This window comes from Theobroma cacao, chromosome 9 (genome assembly GCF_053813885.1).
Source record: "Theobroma cacao isolate CCN51 chromosome 9, ASM5381388v1, whole genome shotgun sequence".
NCBI lineage: Eukaryota > Viridiplantae > Streptophyta > Magnoliopsida > Malvales > Malvaceae > Theobroma > Theobroma cacao.
Window position 1 is genome coordinate 48,768,205 of NC_142647.1, and position 13,380 is coordinate 48,781,584.

At 35.3% G+C, this 13,380-nt stretch overlaps 2 protein-coding genes across 2 annotated transcripts; both read left to right on the top strand.

The window, feature by feature from the left end:
• On the top strand, positions 1 to 2,638 carry LOC18590794 (subtilisin-like protease SBT4.3). The gene is made up of 7 exons (XM_018126688.2): positions 1 to 247; positions 361 to 865; positions 944 to 1,038; positions 1,129 to 1,344; positions 1,431 to 1,542; positions 1,631 to 1,844; positions 1,940 to 2,638. Exons 1-7 carry the CDS (start codon positions 3 to 5, stop codon positions 2,497 to 2,499), a joined length of 1,947 nt encoding a protein of 648 aa, XP_017982177.2. The 5' UTR covers positions 1 to 2; the 3' UTR covers positions 2,500 to 2,638.
• A 7,260-nt stretch (positions 2,639 to 9,898) lies between these two features.
• Positions 9,899 to 12,988, top strand: LOC18590796 (subtilisin-like protease SBT4.13). The gene is made up of 10 exons (XM_007016530.3): positions 9,899 to 9,994; positions 10,099 to 10,190; positions 10,259 to 10,350; positions 10,442 to 10,688; positions 10,803 to 11,307; positions 11,428 to 11,528; positions 11,622 to 11,837; positions 11,922 to 12,033; positions 12,124 to 12,337; positions 12,429 to 12,988. Exons 1-10 carry the CDS (start codon positions 9,899 to 9,901, stop codon positions 12,986 to 12,988), a joined length of 2,235 nt encoding a protein of 744 aa, XP_007016592.3.
• The last annotated feature ends 392 nt before the right edge of the window (positions 12,989 to 13,380 follow it).

The following is a 13,380-nucleotide window of genomic DNA, read 5'->3' on the forward strand; positions in this document are numbered from 1 at the left end:
GCATGAAAGGAGTGGTCTCTGTTTTTCCAAGTAAAGTTTATCACCTTCAAACAACAAGATCATGGGATTTCATGGGATTCAATAAGACTGCTAAACGTAATCGGGCTGTTGAGAGTAATGTCATTGTTGGGGTTATTGATACTGGAGTCTGGCCTGAGTCAGAAAGCTTCGGTGATGAAGGCTTTGGTCCTCCTCCCAAAAAGTGGAAGGGTTCTTGCAAGGGTGGCCAAAATTTTACTTGTAACAAGTAAACATATTTCTTTATTTTCAAGATTACACCTTGGAAGTGATATTCTAGTACTCATTATTTTGTTGTTTTGTTTGTGAGTTTACTAACAAAAATGAAAACTTATCTTACAGTAAGCTTATCGGAGCTCAATTTTACAACTTAGGAATACCTGTAGGAGACTCTGTCAGGGATATAATTGGTCATGGATCTCATACCGCGTCTACAGCAGCTGGGAACAATGTAGAGAATGCAAGTTTCTTTGGATTTGCTAAAGGCACTGCGAGAGGAGGGGTTCCTTCTGCAAGGATTGCCGCATATAAAGTATGCGGCGAGCTAGGATGTGGTTCAGCGGAGATCTTGGCAGCTTTCGATGATGCTATTGCTGATGGAGTTGACCTTATAACAATTTCAATAGGGCCAGGATTTCCGTCTGAATTTTACGAGGACACTATAGCCATTGGTGCTTTTCATGCAGCTGAGAAAGGAATACTTACCGTGCAAGCTGCGGGCAATAGCGGTACCTCAGGACCACAGTCAGTGTCAAGTGTAGCACCATGGATACTTACTGTTGCAGCAAGCAGCACGGATCGCCGATTTATTGACAAGGTTGTTCTAGGGAATGGCAAGACTTTAAATGTACGCACCATACTGCTCTTGCCCATTTGCTAATATCATAGTTTCAACTTATTCTAATAATTTCCTCTTCGCAAGCAGGGATTTTCAATTCATCCTTTCAGCTTTAACGGAACCAAGTTTCCTTTAGTTTATGGGATAGAAGTAACATCTGATTGCGATGAAATCAGTGCTGGGTTGGTTCCACTTGACAAGCCTTTGATTTAGTTATTCATTCACAAAGATTTAGAATAATAAAAATGTTTGATACTTGATGACCCTTTCAGGATGTGCCAGATCGGATGCCTGAAAAGTAGTTTGGTAAAAGGTAAGCTTGTGCTGTGCGATGAGTTTTCGGGACATGAAGAAGCTCGTGATGCTGGTGCTTTAGGATCAATTGTGCCAACGTCACTTGTAAATGTTTCATTTGTTGTCCCATTTCCTACTTCAGCTTTAGAAAATGACGACTATGGTTCAGTGAAGTCCTACCTGAATTCCATCGAGTATGTACATTTCTAGAAATAGCTTTCTAAAGCACATTGCCATATGTTAGGCAAATTCAAACTGATACCATTCTTTTCTGTCGCAGGCAACCTAAAGCGGAAATACTAAAAAGTGAAACCATTAAAGATTCTGCTGCTCCTATGGTTGCTCCCTTCTCTTCACGGGGCCCTAATTTCATCGTACCAGATATTCTAAAGGCATGCATTTCTTCTAACCCATAGCTCTCGCTTCACATTTTTGCTTTTTTTTTTTTTTTCACAAAGTAATGCTCTAAATGTCATGCAGCCGGATATAAGCGCCCCTGGAGTGGATATCTTGGCTGCATATTCACCTGTTGCTTCACCTTCAGATACTCCAACAGACGAGAGGCGAGTTAAATACAGTTTAATATCTGGAACCTCCATGGCTTGTCCTCATGCTGCCGGTGTAGCTGCTTATGTTAAAACATTTCACCCTGATTGGTCTCCTTCAGCCATCAAATCTGCTATCATGACTACCGGTATTCTTCATATTGTCAAACATCCTTGTTGTAACAAGTCTGACTTCATCTAGCTTGCTTTCAATCTCACCATTTCTTTTCCCTGTTTCCTATAGCTTTGCCAATGGATCGGTCTAATAATCCAGATCGTGAATTTGGTTATGGATCTGGACATGTCAACCCTGTAGAAGCTATCAATCCTGGGCTCGTATATGAAGCTGTTAAAGGGGACTACATAAGATTTTTGTGCAGCATTGGGTATGATGAAGGCAAAGTTAGACAAATAACAGGAGATAACAGCTCTTGCCCTGAAACTTTCAAAAATATGCTGCCGAGGGATTTCAATTATCCTTCACTCACAGCTGAAGTTCCAACAGGCAAGTCTTTCACGGTCGGTTTTCATAGAACGGTTACAAATGTTGGTGTAGCAGGATCTACTTACAAGGTAAAAGTCTCTTCCAACTCGAAACTTCGGGTCAAAGTGATTCCTGAAGTTCTGTCCTTCAAGTCCTTAAAGGAGAAGAAGTCTTACAATGTTACTGTTACGGGAAAAGCTTTGGACGGATCATCCATGTTGTCTACATCATTGGTATGGTCAGATGGAACTCACAGTGTTAGAAGTCCGATTGTTGTACACACATTTGAAGGTTTTGATAGGGGTGTCAGCATCCCATGATTATGCATCCTGTCAATTTCTTGTAATTTTTTTTTTTTTGAATAAGTAAGGATTTTCATTGATCAAGACAGGGAGTCCCTGTAATTTACAAAAGAATCTGACTTAAGATAGCGGTCAGTTACAAACCTGGCTTACAAAAAACACAGCCAAAATAAGGATCAACCAGTATATGGTATCTTGAGCGGTCCCACATCTATTTACAAGCATTCAAAATCTTAAACAAACCAGTAATTAGTGGAAGCAGAGAACTACCGTTACCTTCCTTGCTGACAGGATCCAGGAAATCAAAGACCAGACTCCCAAGACAGTAGGAATCATTCAGGGGAGAAATACAATAAATCCTCCGATCTTCCTACCCCATCTTTGGCAAGGCTGTCAGCTATTTCATTACCCGATATGGGGATGAATTTGATATCCCAGCCCAGAAGCTTTGAACTCATTGACTTAATTTGAGAAACAATATGCCGAAACCTCCATGGGGTTTCAGAAGGCTTAGAAATCCAGAGTACTGCATTTATGGAGTCAGTTTCCAAGATAAGACTTTTCTTTGCAGCCCAGGAGGAAGCTAAAAACAAGCCCATTGCCTTTTTAATGGCAAAGATTTCAGCTGAGATGGCATCACCACAATCCAGCTGATCTTGAGAAAGTCATCTTCACTGCCCCAGTATCATCTCGTAGAACTCCCCCTACACCTATCTGGGCAGTGGAACCATTACAAGCACCGTCCGTGTTAAACTTCATCCACCCTTTTGGGGGAATTACCCATGAAACCGCAGCTTTATTGATTATCTCTTTTGAATTTACACAAGCATTTAAAGGATGCCTCCAGATATCAAGCACGGAACTATTTTCCTTAGGCCATTTATAGTTAGCCCACCAAGCCACCCTCATCTTGATGAGCTCCAAAAGTAAGGTCATGTCCCAAGCTTTACCATCGAACACCAATTCATTCCTCGACATCCATACCACCCACAAAATAATAAAGAACGACATTTTCCATACCTTTTTTTTCCTTGGTTCAACGTACATGTCATTCCAAGCCATGAAAAATGTTGAGGCAGTATTCGGCATGCATCCTTGGACATTCCATTCAGCCATCCAAAAGCTCCAGATTCTCCAAGTTTGATCTTAAGTCCTATTAGTCAGCCTGCAATCATGTCATGGCTCCCAGTTTATGTTAAGGTCAAAAATTTATTCTATCAACTTTAAATGTTTAAGAAAGAAAGCAGGAGAATGTCCATGAAGCATGAATGGTTGGCATATTAATACTTAAAATTTTAGAATTTTAGAAAAAAAACAAACTTTTCGAAAATATGCTAACTCAAAAATTATTTTCAAAAATATATCGATTCTTGTTAAAAATTCATTGAAATTTATATATCAAAATTTTCACTATTTTATAGTATAATTAATCAAAAATTGATTAAAAATAAAATTTTAAAATAATTAAAACATATTTTTATAAATAATTATTTAGCCTACTTTGAACTCTCGTAATAAACAATCCAAGTTTGACTCATAGTTGTGATTAGTATCAAAACAAAGCTTCCATATCTTGCTATAAAACCCAAATTTAGGTCACAAATAAAGTGACCTAAATCCTATTTTGCAATAGCTAAAAGTCGCTAAAGCGGCACTTGTAAATTAAAAATTATGAATTTTCAAAATCATTTGACTTATTATTGAAATTTTGATTCTTTTAACACAAAAAATCCTAATTCAATCACTGAATTCAAAATAAAAATCATATCTTATATTATAAACATTACAAAAGAATCAACTAAAAACATTAATGAATAATATAATTCCGATAACTCAAAATCGAGTTATTGAAATTGTAAAAAATTCATTCTCAAAAAAGATTTAAAAATTAATATATTCCTAAATACTCGATCAAATGAGGTACCATAAAAAATAAAAAAAAATCTTGATAAGACTTTTTAAGGTGAAAATTACTGGAATGATGTGGGTATTAGTGGAGAAATCTAAAAATTATAACCTAATATATGATTTTTCACCTATAAAACTAAAATACTAAATCTAACCTTAATTTTTCAATCAATGGGAACTTCTCTCAAATTCCAGCTCTCCTCTACCCCTTTTTCCCCCAATTTCTCTCTTTGTCTCTTAGACCAAAAACTGTCAAACAATTCTTTTTTTTTTCTTTGTTCCACTCTAACTATAGGCTTACCAACAGTACTCATGCAGCAGCATGGAAGAAAAATATTTAATATTATGTTTTTCTTTTTTGCTTGTTATGTGATGGCATTCATGCATAGATAATGGCCACTCCTAATATTTGATATTTTTCCTCTCATCTCAACATGTGAAAGAGGAAGCCAAGGAATGTGCTTCAAATCCAATTATATGAAGCTTGGGTCGTAAAAATATACGAGCAAAATGCCTCCAATTGCTAAAACTTGGCAACATGAGTTATTGCAAGAGATTTAGTCCTACTTTCTGAATTAATGTGGCCATTTATAGCTGACATTTGCATAGATTTATATGGTAAAGCCAGCCTATAGTGCAGTCATTGCATTGCGCCTATCCGTTTATTTTTTATTGAAGGAAAAATATCATCCTGAAATGGTCATAAATCAGTCTTAATTCTTGCTGTATATACCTTTGGCAGAATTTCCAAAGATGCATTGGCTATCAAAGGAAAGATATTCAAGTCTCTAGGAATGGAAATCTGATCAGATTCATTTCCCTGGTTACAGGTTTCAATGTCGGATTCGGATGGTGAAGAAGGCAGAATATTATCAAAAAATGTCAAGGTGTAAGTGAGGTGGATTTATTTGAGCCCATCATCAAATTTAAATACAAAAAAATTGATGAAAAATAGGAGAAAAAAAGGTAAGAAAGTTATAATGGTTCGATGGATTTTGTTCTATGCTGATTTGGAAATTGTTTGATGGTTCTTATGGGGTGAAAATTAGACTTAGATTTATGTTATTGTTGGTGTTATAATGGCTTTTGTTCGATGGTGGTTTTAGGATAAACTTTTGGATTGGTTTCTATGTTATGTTTTTTGTCTAGTATTTTTTGTTTTTAGAGACAAATATGTATTGTATTTAGACGTTTTCGCTTTTCTTCTCTACTTTTGTTTAAATTAAGAGCCCTTATCAAATAAAAGCCTTATCAATTTCAAAGAGGATGATTTTCTACTTTTGTATTTAATATATGATTTTCGTTTTCGCTTAATTTTTAAATCTTTCCAGCTTTTCACTATGGAGAGTGCTGCCATTACACAAGCAGCAAAACCATTGGCAATCAAAGTCCCAAATAAGAGCCCTCTCAAAACCCAGACTTTTCTAACCCATGTCCATTAAATCAATCTAAGACTTTCCTAAGCCTTTTTACTCTTAAAGTTACACAATTTTATCAAATTTGTTCATAATGGAAAAATAAAAAGAAGAAAAGAGGATGATGAAGTTGGAGAGAGAAAAAAATTATTTTTTATGTATTTTTAAAGAAATTTGTAATCTTTATTGTTAAGCTCCTAAAAATTCTTAATTTCACCTCATTAATGAGATATCACATTTTGATAACTTAACAGTGTATAAAAATTATATATTATCAGTGCATCAAATATAAACTTGACCGATATACTCAATGCTTAAGTTTTCATAATCATTTGGTTTACTTTAAAGTCTCCATGTTCTCTTAGCTCAAAAGGCATTTATCAAGCCATTAAAATCAAAATAAAGATTACATTTCATACTAAAAAAAAGAATCGACCAAAAACTTTAACAAAACATTGAAGTTCCCATAATTCAAAGTTGAGTTGTGAAAACTATCAAAAATTCATTTTCAACAACATTAAAGTTTTAATATATTTTTAAATATTCGATCAAATTGTGTCCTAAAAATTATAAAAAAAAAGATTTTGATAAAACTTTTTTACAATAAAAATCATCGGAATGATATATTGAAATTACTGAAAAATCTGAAAATTCTAAACTAATATGTGATTTTTCACCTTACTAAACTAAAAGACTAAAATCTAACCCTAATCAATTTCCAGCCTCTCCCACTTTCCTTATATAAGGTTTCTTCCCCTTTTTTCCCCCAATTTCCTTATAAGGTTCCACTCCATATATAGGTTCATAGTCTTGCCCCAATTAACCACTTTTTTAACAAATATTGGGTAGGGGTGGTTTCACCTTTTTGCAACAGTCATGCAGCATGGAAGAATAATATTTAATATTATGTTTTTTTTTTGTCTATTTTTGCATGGGATGTGATGGCATTCGTGGTAGCATATGTTCAACTTCGTGTATATCATTATAATGCATAGAAAATATGTCACGCCCCAGACCCGAGACATGACAGACGCCGCATACCTGTAAGGTATAATCCTACAGACATGCAAGGCTCTAAAATATATATCTTAAACTATTACTAAAAGAGACTGATATACCTGAAGAATTTAGTGATTTATAAACTATATCTGTTGACAGAATTTCCAAATATCATAATTCGACAATATTCAAAATTAAATCTCCAAAACCATAAAGCTACTAAGTCAAGATAAAAGTCTGAATACTAATTAAGATAGTACGATGTTCATAATATTTAAATAAATCCTAGATAATTTAAGTGCTACTAAATTAAACATCACTCCCCAAAGTTCCCGCGTGGTTGACCAAATCATAACTTGAAAAAAAATTTGAAGGAAGGGGTGAGTCCAACTACTCAGCAAGTAACTAACATCCCTTCAGCTGGATTAAGCATGCTTAAAACATTCAGGGCAAAATATCATTTACAAATGCCAAGATAAAATATTGGATAATCTTATTTGGAATCACATATTTTAAGATTTGCGCATTCAAATAACAGAACAAATATATTCACCATATTTAACTTTTAATGGTCTCCTGTAACATGCTACGACCACACTTAACCCCTGTGGCATAGGTCAGAAATAGAACCACAATTAACCCCGGTGGCACGGGTCAGAAGCATATCAAAGCAACCATTGGCTGTAATGAACAGAAATCACAAATACTACTATTCTGTAACCGATAGTGCGGTTGGGAGATCGATCTCTAATCACAGAATACATGTCGACATGGCCAACGTTTAACCCCCATTGGCAGGGTCAGAGCATAGCCATACTAGGAGACAAAACATAAATATATATTTTTAGATTACCCAAAATTTATAAAACAGTATATCAAATTTCTCAAGCGTATCTCATACACCACAAAAGCATATTTGTTTCAGACTAAATATTTGTATTTATATTTGCGAAATCATATATGCATACATTATACAAAGTTATATATATTTCGAAATCAGATATCAGGCTTTGCATAAGCAACATTCTAAATCCAACATATAAACTCATATACATATACATTTTGCATGCTTAATCCGATTTTAATAAATCATAGGATAAAATATTATATCTCATGTACAAATTCAGATTGAAGCTAATTTTTAAGGTGTGAAAACACCGAAGGGATATCAGTCACTTACTTGATCTCGTAAATTTTACTTTCAAGTAGCAAATCCGAAAATCCTCTTAGTAGCCTAGTATTTCGAGAAACACAAAAATCAGAACTAAATTTGCAAACAGATCCTACAAGGTGACTTTTCGTTGACCATCCTAAGCACTTAGGGTGTGTAGCGACTTCTATTACAATTTATGAACTTTTTTTTTTGTTAATAAGGTAATATATTATTATTATTTATATTTTTGAATTAAACAAAATTTCCAATAAGGTTGAGAATTAAACTTAAATCATAAAATCAGTAAGGACTTTAAATTTCAGATAGAGAAATAATACTAATTTCACTTGTAAAAATCATATTTGTAATTAATTTCATAAATTTTGATATTTTAATAAAATCTACTAATTTAAGAAATAAATTTATAAAATATAAAGATACATACTTCTTAACATAAAAATACAATAGAAATCACATATCCAATATTTATGAAATTTACAATAGAATTTATCACATAATAATTAAAATCAAATTTAAAACAAATTTAAAAAAAGAAATTTTCTGTTTTCTGGAATTTCCAGAATCTGGATGGTCATTTGGCTTACTTCAAGCTCTCATATCTTTTAACCCGAATTATATCCAGTGATGAAATCAACACCAATTTAAAGTATGCATATCATACTACAAGACCAAAATTTGTTTCAATTAAAAAGACCACAAGATTCCTAAGTTTCGAAAGCCAAAATTTAAGAAATCATCACAGAAATACCCAGATTTTTGGATTTCCAGTATCAATGAGCCTACTTTGAGGCTTTAATTCTCTTAACACAGGAAGCCTCTAACCCAGACATTGACGCCAAATTAAACATCTAATTTCATACTTCAAAAGCCCTCAAAGAAAGGACCAAAAACGTCACCGGAATATGGAGTTCCGGTGACCCAAAGTAGGGCTGTCAAAACTGTTGAAAACCAGATTTCTAATTAACTTCAAAAATTCATATATTCTTAACCATAACGCCAAACAAGATGCTACAAAAACCATTGGAAAGATCTTTTCAAGACCTTTCCATTGGTACCCATCATGCTACCGGAAAGTCATCAGAAAAGTGCCGGATTTAAATAAAAAAAATAAGAAAATATATCTAATTTAGGGTTTTTGTACCCAAATTATGAAAATATAATTCCCAAACATACCTTACTCAACAATCTCTTTCCCTCTCTTCTGTCTTTCTTCTTCCCTGATATTAGAATCTGATGAATGAACTAACGTAAGTTGTTGTCTGTTCTTTTAAAACTTATAAACTACCTAATCCCACTAACTTAAATGGGATAAATAAACTGACCCTTAATCCCACTAACTTAAACGTGATAACAAAACTGACTTAATTAAACTTCTTCTTTTACTTAAAGACCCCTTCTTTTATTTTTTTAATTATTAAGACACCTAAGGTCATAATTGTAAATAAATAAAATATTAAAATAATATCTACTTATTATCTTTATAAAACTATAGCTTAATAATTTTAATTTAATTTTTTTTAATAAATACTTTGTGAGGGGTATTACAAAATAATGGTGATAGATTGATATTGTTCCTCTCAATTCCACATGTGAAAGAGGAAGCCGACGATTGTGCTTCAAATCAAATTAACTGAAGCTTAATTGGCTCCTAAATGTATCAGCAAAAATGCCTCCAATTGCTAAATTCGTTGCATTTTTGGAAATTCATTGGATTTGCCTATCACAATATAAGCCTGAAATGGCCATAAATCACTCTTAATTCATCCTATACAGGCCTTTGGCAGAATTTCCAAAGATGCATTGGCTATCAAAGGAAAGATATTTAAGTCGCCAGGAATGGAAATCAGAGATTCATTTCCCTGAACCCATTATAAAATACCCCATTCACCATTGTGTGGATACTCAAGTCATACAGAGAACAATGGCAAAGTCTGTGTTTGAAATGTTTCTTGGCCTATCCTTCGTTCTCATGCTTAGCATGAGCCTCTCGCCTGGTGCTGCAGATGAAGACAGAAAGGCATGTATTATCTTTACAGCTTTATCAATTGAGTTTATTATTTAAATGATGAATGATCAGATGAACGATGTTGTCTGATTATGTTGATGATGGCCATCATGCAGGTTTACATTGCATACCTTGGATCACTTCCTGAACGAGATTACAGTCCATCCTCTCACCATTTTAGCATGCTTCAAGCAGTTATTAAGCAGAGGTAGGACATCTGCTTGTTGAGATAAGCCACTTTTTAACTGTTCTTTTGAAATCTCTCCTTCTCTCCAGCTCTGTAGCAAATTACTTAATCAGAAGTTACAAGAGAAGCTTCAACGGATTTGCTGCCAAGCTCACCAATGAAGAGGCAAACAAACTTGCAAGTAAGAGGAGAAAATCTCTTTTATTGTTTTTTCCGCAATTTTTGCTTTAGGATATGATTCCAATATTGGGCCATATTGCTATGATATATAGGCATGAAGGAAGTAGTCGCCCTTTTCCCAAATAAAGTTTACCACCTTCAAACGACAAGATCATGGGATTTCATGGGACTCAAAGACAGTGTTAAACGCAATCCGACTGTTGAGAGCGATGTCATTATTGGTGTCATTGACTCTGGAATCTGGCCTGAGTCTGAAAGCTTTAGTGATAAAGGCTTTGGTCCTGCTCCCAAAAAGTGGAAGGGTTCTTGCAGTGGTGGCAAAAATTTCACATGTAACAGGTAAATATTTCCTTTCACTTTATAAGATCACATCTTCAAGTACCATCATATTCATATTTATATTGCCCAAAATGTTTGTGAATTTGCCATAAAAAGTTAACGCTTATTTTACAGTAAGCTTATTGGAGCTCGATTTTACAACTCAGCGGAGCCTAGAGAAGAGTCTGCCAGGGACGTAGACGGTCATGGAACTCATACTGCATCTACAGCCGCTGGAAACAATGTAGAGGATGCTAGTTTCTTCGGATTGGCGCAAGGCACTGCAAGAGGGGGGGTTCCTTCCGCGAGGATTGCTGCATATAAAGTTTGCAAACAAAACGGCTGTGCTTCGGCAGATATCTTGGCAGCCTTTGATGATGCTATTGCTGACGGAGTTGATCTAATAACAATTTCAGTAGGATCAACTACTCGGTCTGACTTTTACCAGGATTCTATAGCCATTGGTGCTTTTCATGCAGCTGAGAAAGGAATACTTACTGTACAATCAGCAGGTAATGAAGGTAGGTTAGGAAAACAAGGAGTGACAAGTGTAGTACCATGGATCCTTTCTGTTGCAGCAAGCAGCATTGATCGTCGATTCTTTAGCAAGGTTGTGCTTGGGAATGGGAAGACTCTCAATGTAAGTATCATACTATATATCTTTTTGGTACATATGGAGACCCATTAGGCCTTGGACTGCACAATGGGATATTTTTTATTTAATGGTTGCTCATTCTAATTATTTCCATTTTGCAAGCAGGGGCTTTCAATTAATTCTTTTGATCTTAAAAAAACCAAGTTTCCACTAGTTTATGGGAAAGAGATAGCAAATCTAGCGTGCAATGAGGAGATCACTGCTCGGTTAGTTCAACTGGACAATCAATTTGATTTAGTTTTGTCCTATAAAGTGATTTAAAATGAGCCATAATGTTTGGTACTGGTTTTCCCCTTCAGGGTGTGTGCGCCAGGGTGCCTGAACAGTACTTTGGTAAAGGAAAAAATTATTCTATGTGATCAGTTTCGAGGAAATAATGACGCTCTTGATGCTGGTGCTGCGGGATCAATTTTGAAAACTGACATTGATGATGTTTCATTCGTTCTCCCATTGCCTGCTTCGGCTCTAAGCACAGATAACTATGAGTCAGTCAAGTCCTACTTGAATTCTACCAAGTATGTGGAATCTAGAAATAGCATTCTATAGCATATTGTGTGTGTTAAGCAAATATAAACTGATGCCTCGGTCTTATGTTATAGACGACCTGTAGCAGAAATATTGAGAAGTGAAACCATTGAAGATTCAGCTGCTCCTGTAGTTGCTCCCTTCTCTTCAAGGGGACCGAATTTCATGGAACCAGATATTATGAAGGTATGCGTGTCTCATTACCTGCAGCCTTTGTGACCAATTGATCACTTTTCTGCATTTGCTGAAGTAATGCTCTAAATTATATATATGCAGCCGGATTTAAGCGCCCCAGGAGTAGATATCTTGGCTGCATTTTCACCAATCGGTTCACCCTCAGGTAATCCTGCAGACAAGAGGCAAGTCAAATACAGCATTTTATCTGGAACTTCTATGTCGTGCCCTCATGCGGCTGCTGTAGCTGCCTATGTCAAAACATTTCATCCTGAATGGTCTCCTTCAGCCATCCAATCTTCTCTTATGACAACTGGTAGGCTTCAGATTATCATAACATTCTTGTAACATGTGTATCTCACTTGATTAAATTTTTTATTTCTCACGAAATTTTCTTTTTTCTGTAGCTTTTCCCATGGATCAGTCTACCAATCCAGATGGTGAATTAGCATATGGATCAGGGCATGTCAACCCAGTAAAAGCCACCGATCCTGGGCTTGTATATGAAGTTGTTAAAGGGGACTATATAAAATTCTTGTGCAGCATTGGATATGATTCAGAGAAACTTAGACGAATATCAGGAGATAACAGCACTTGCTCTAAGACCTCTGAAAATATATTGCCAAGGGATCTCAATTATCCTTCACTTACAGCTCAAATTCTGCCAGACAAGTCGTTCACAGTTGGTTTTCATAGAACAGTTACAAATGTTGGCATAGCAAGCTCTACTTACAAGGCAAAAGTCTCATCAAACTCGAAACTTGAGGTAAAAGTGGACCCTGAAGTTCTCTCCTTTAAGGCCTTGAAGGAAAAAAAGTCTTTTAATGTGACTGTTACTGGAGATGCTTTGAGTCTTTTCTCTATGGTTTCTGCATCATTGGAATGGTCAGATGGCACCCACAGTGTGAAAAGTCCAATTGTTATACACTCATACAAAAGCTTCCGACTGGAAGGCAGCACCCTATGACCCAATCATTAGAAGTCTTATAAGCTTGTCCTATTGTTCTCCTTTCAGTGGCATCTACAGTGTGAGAAATCCAATTATTGGGCACAGATTTGCAGCATTAGTTCCTGCTTCAGCATCACATTCATGCTTGTAAACTGTCATGTTAATCTACAATTTTAAATGAAATAATTACTTTGCTGTGCCAGTCAACAGAATTCTTGCTTCGTATTGCAGGAAGAGAAACTCAATGCCGGTGGGCAGTAAATACATAACAAAAAGAGTAGTAAATTGAACCCTTTATTAGGCAATGCAGCTATTAGAGGAATTTATTACACTGGAAGTGTAATTCATACTATAATACACAAATAATTGATACAAATTTGATCAGGCAGCATGTAGATCCTGAGAGTTTT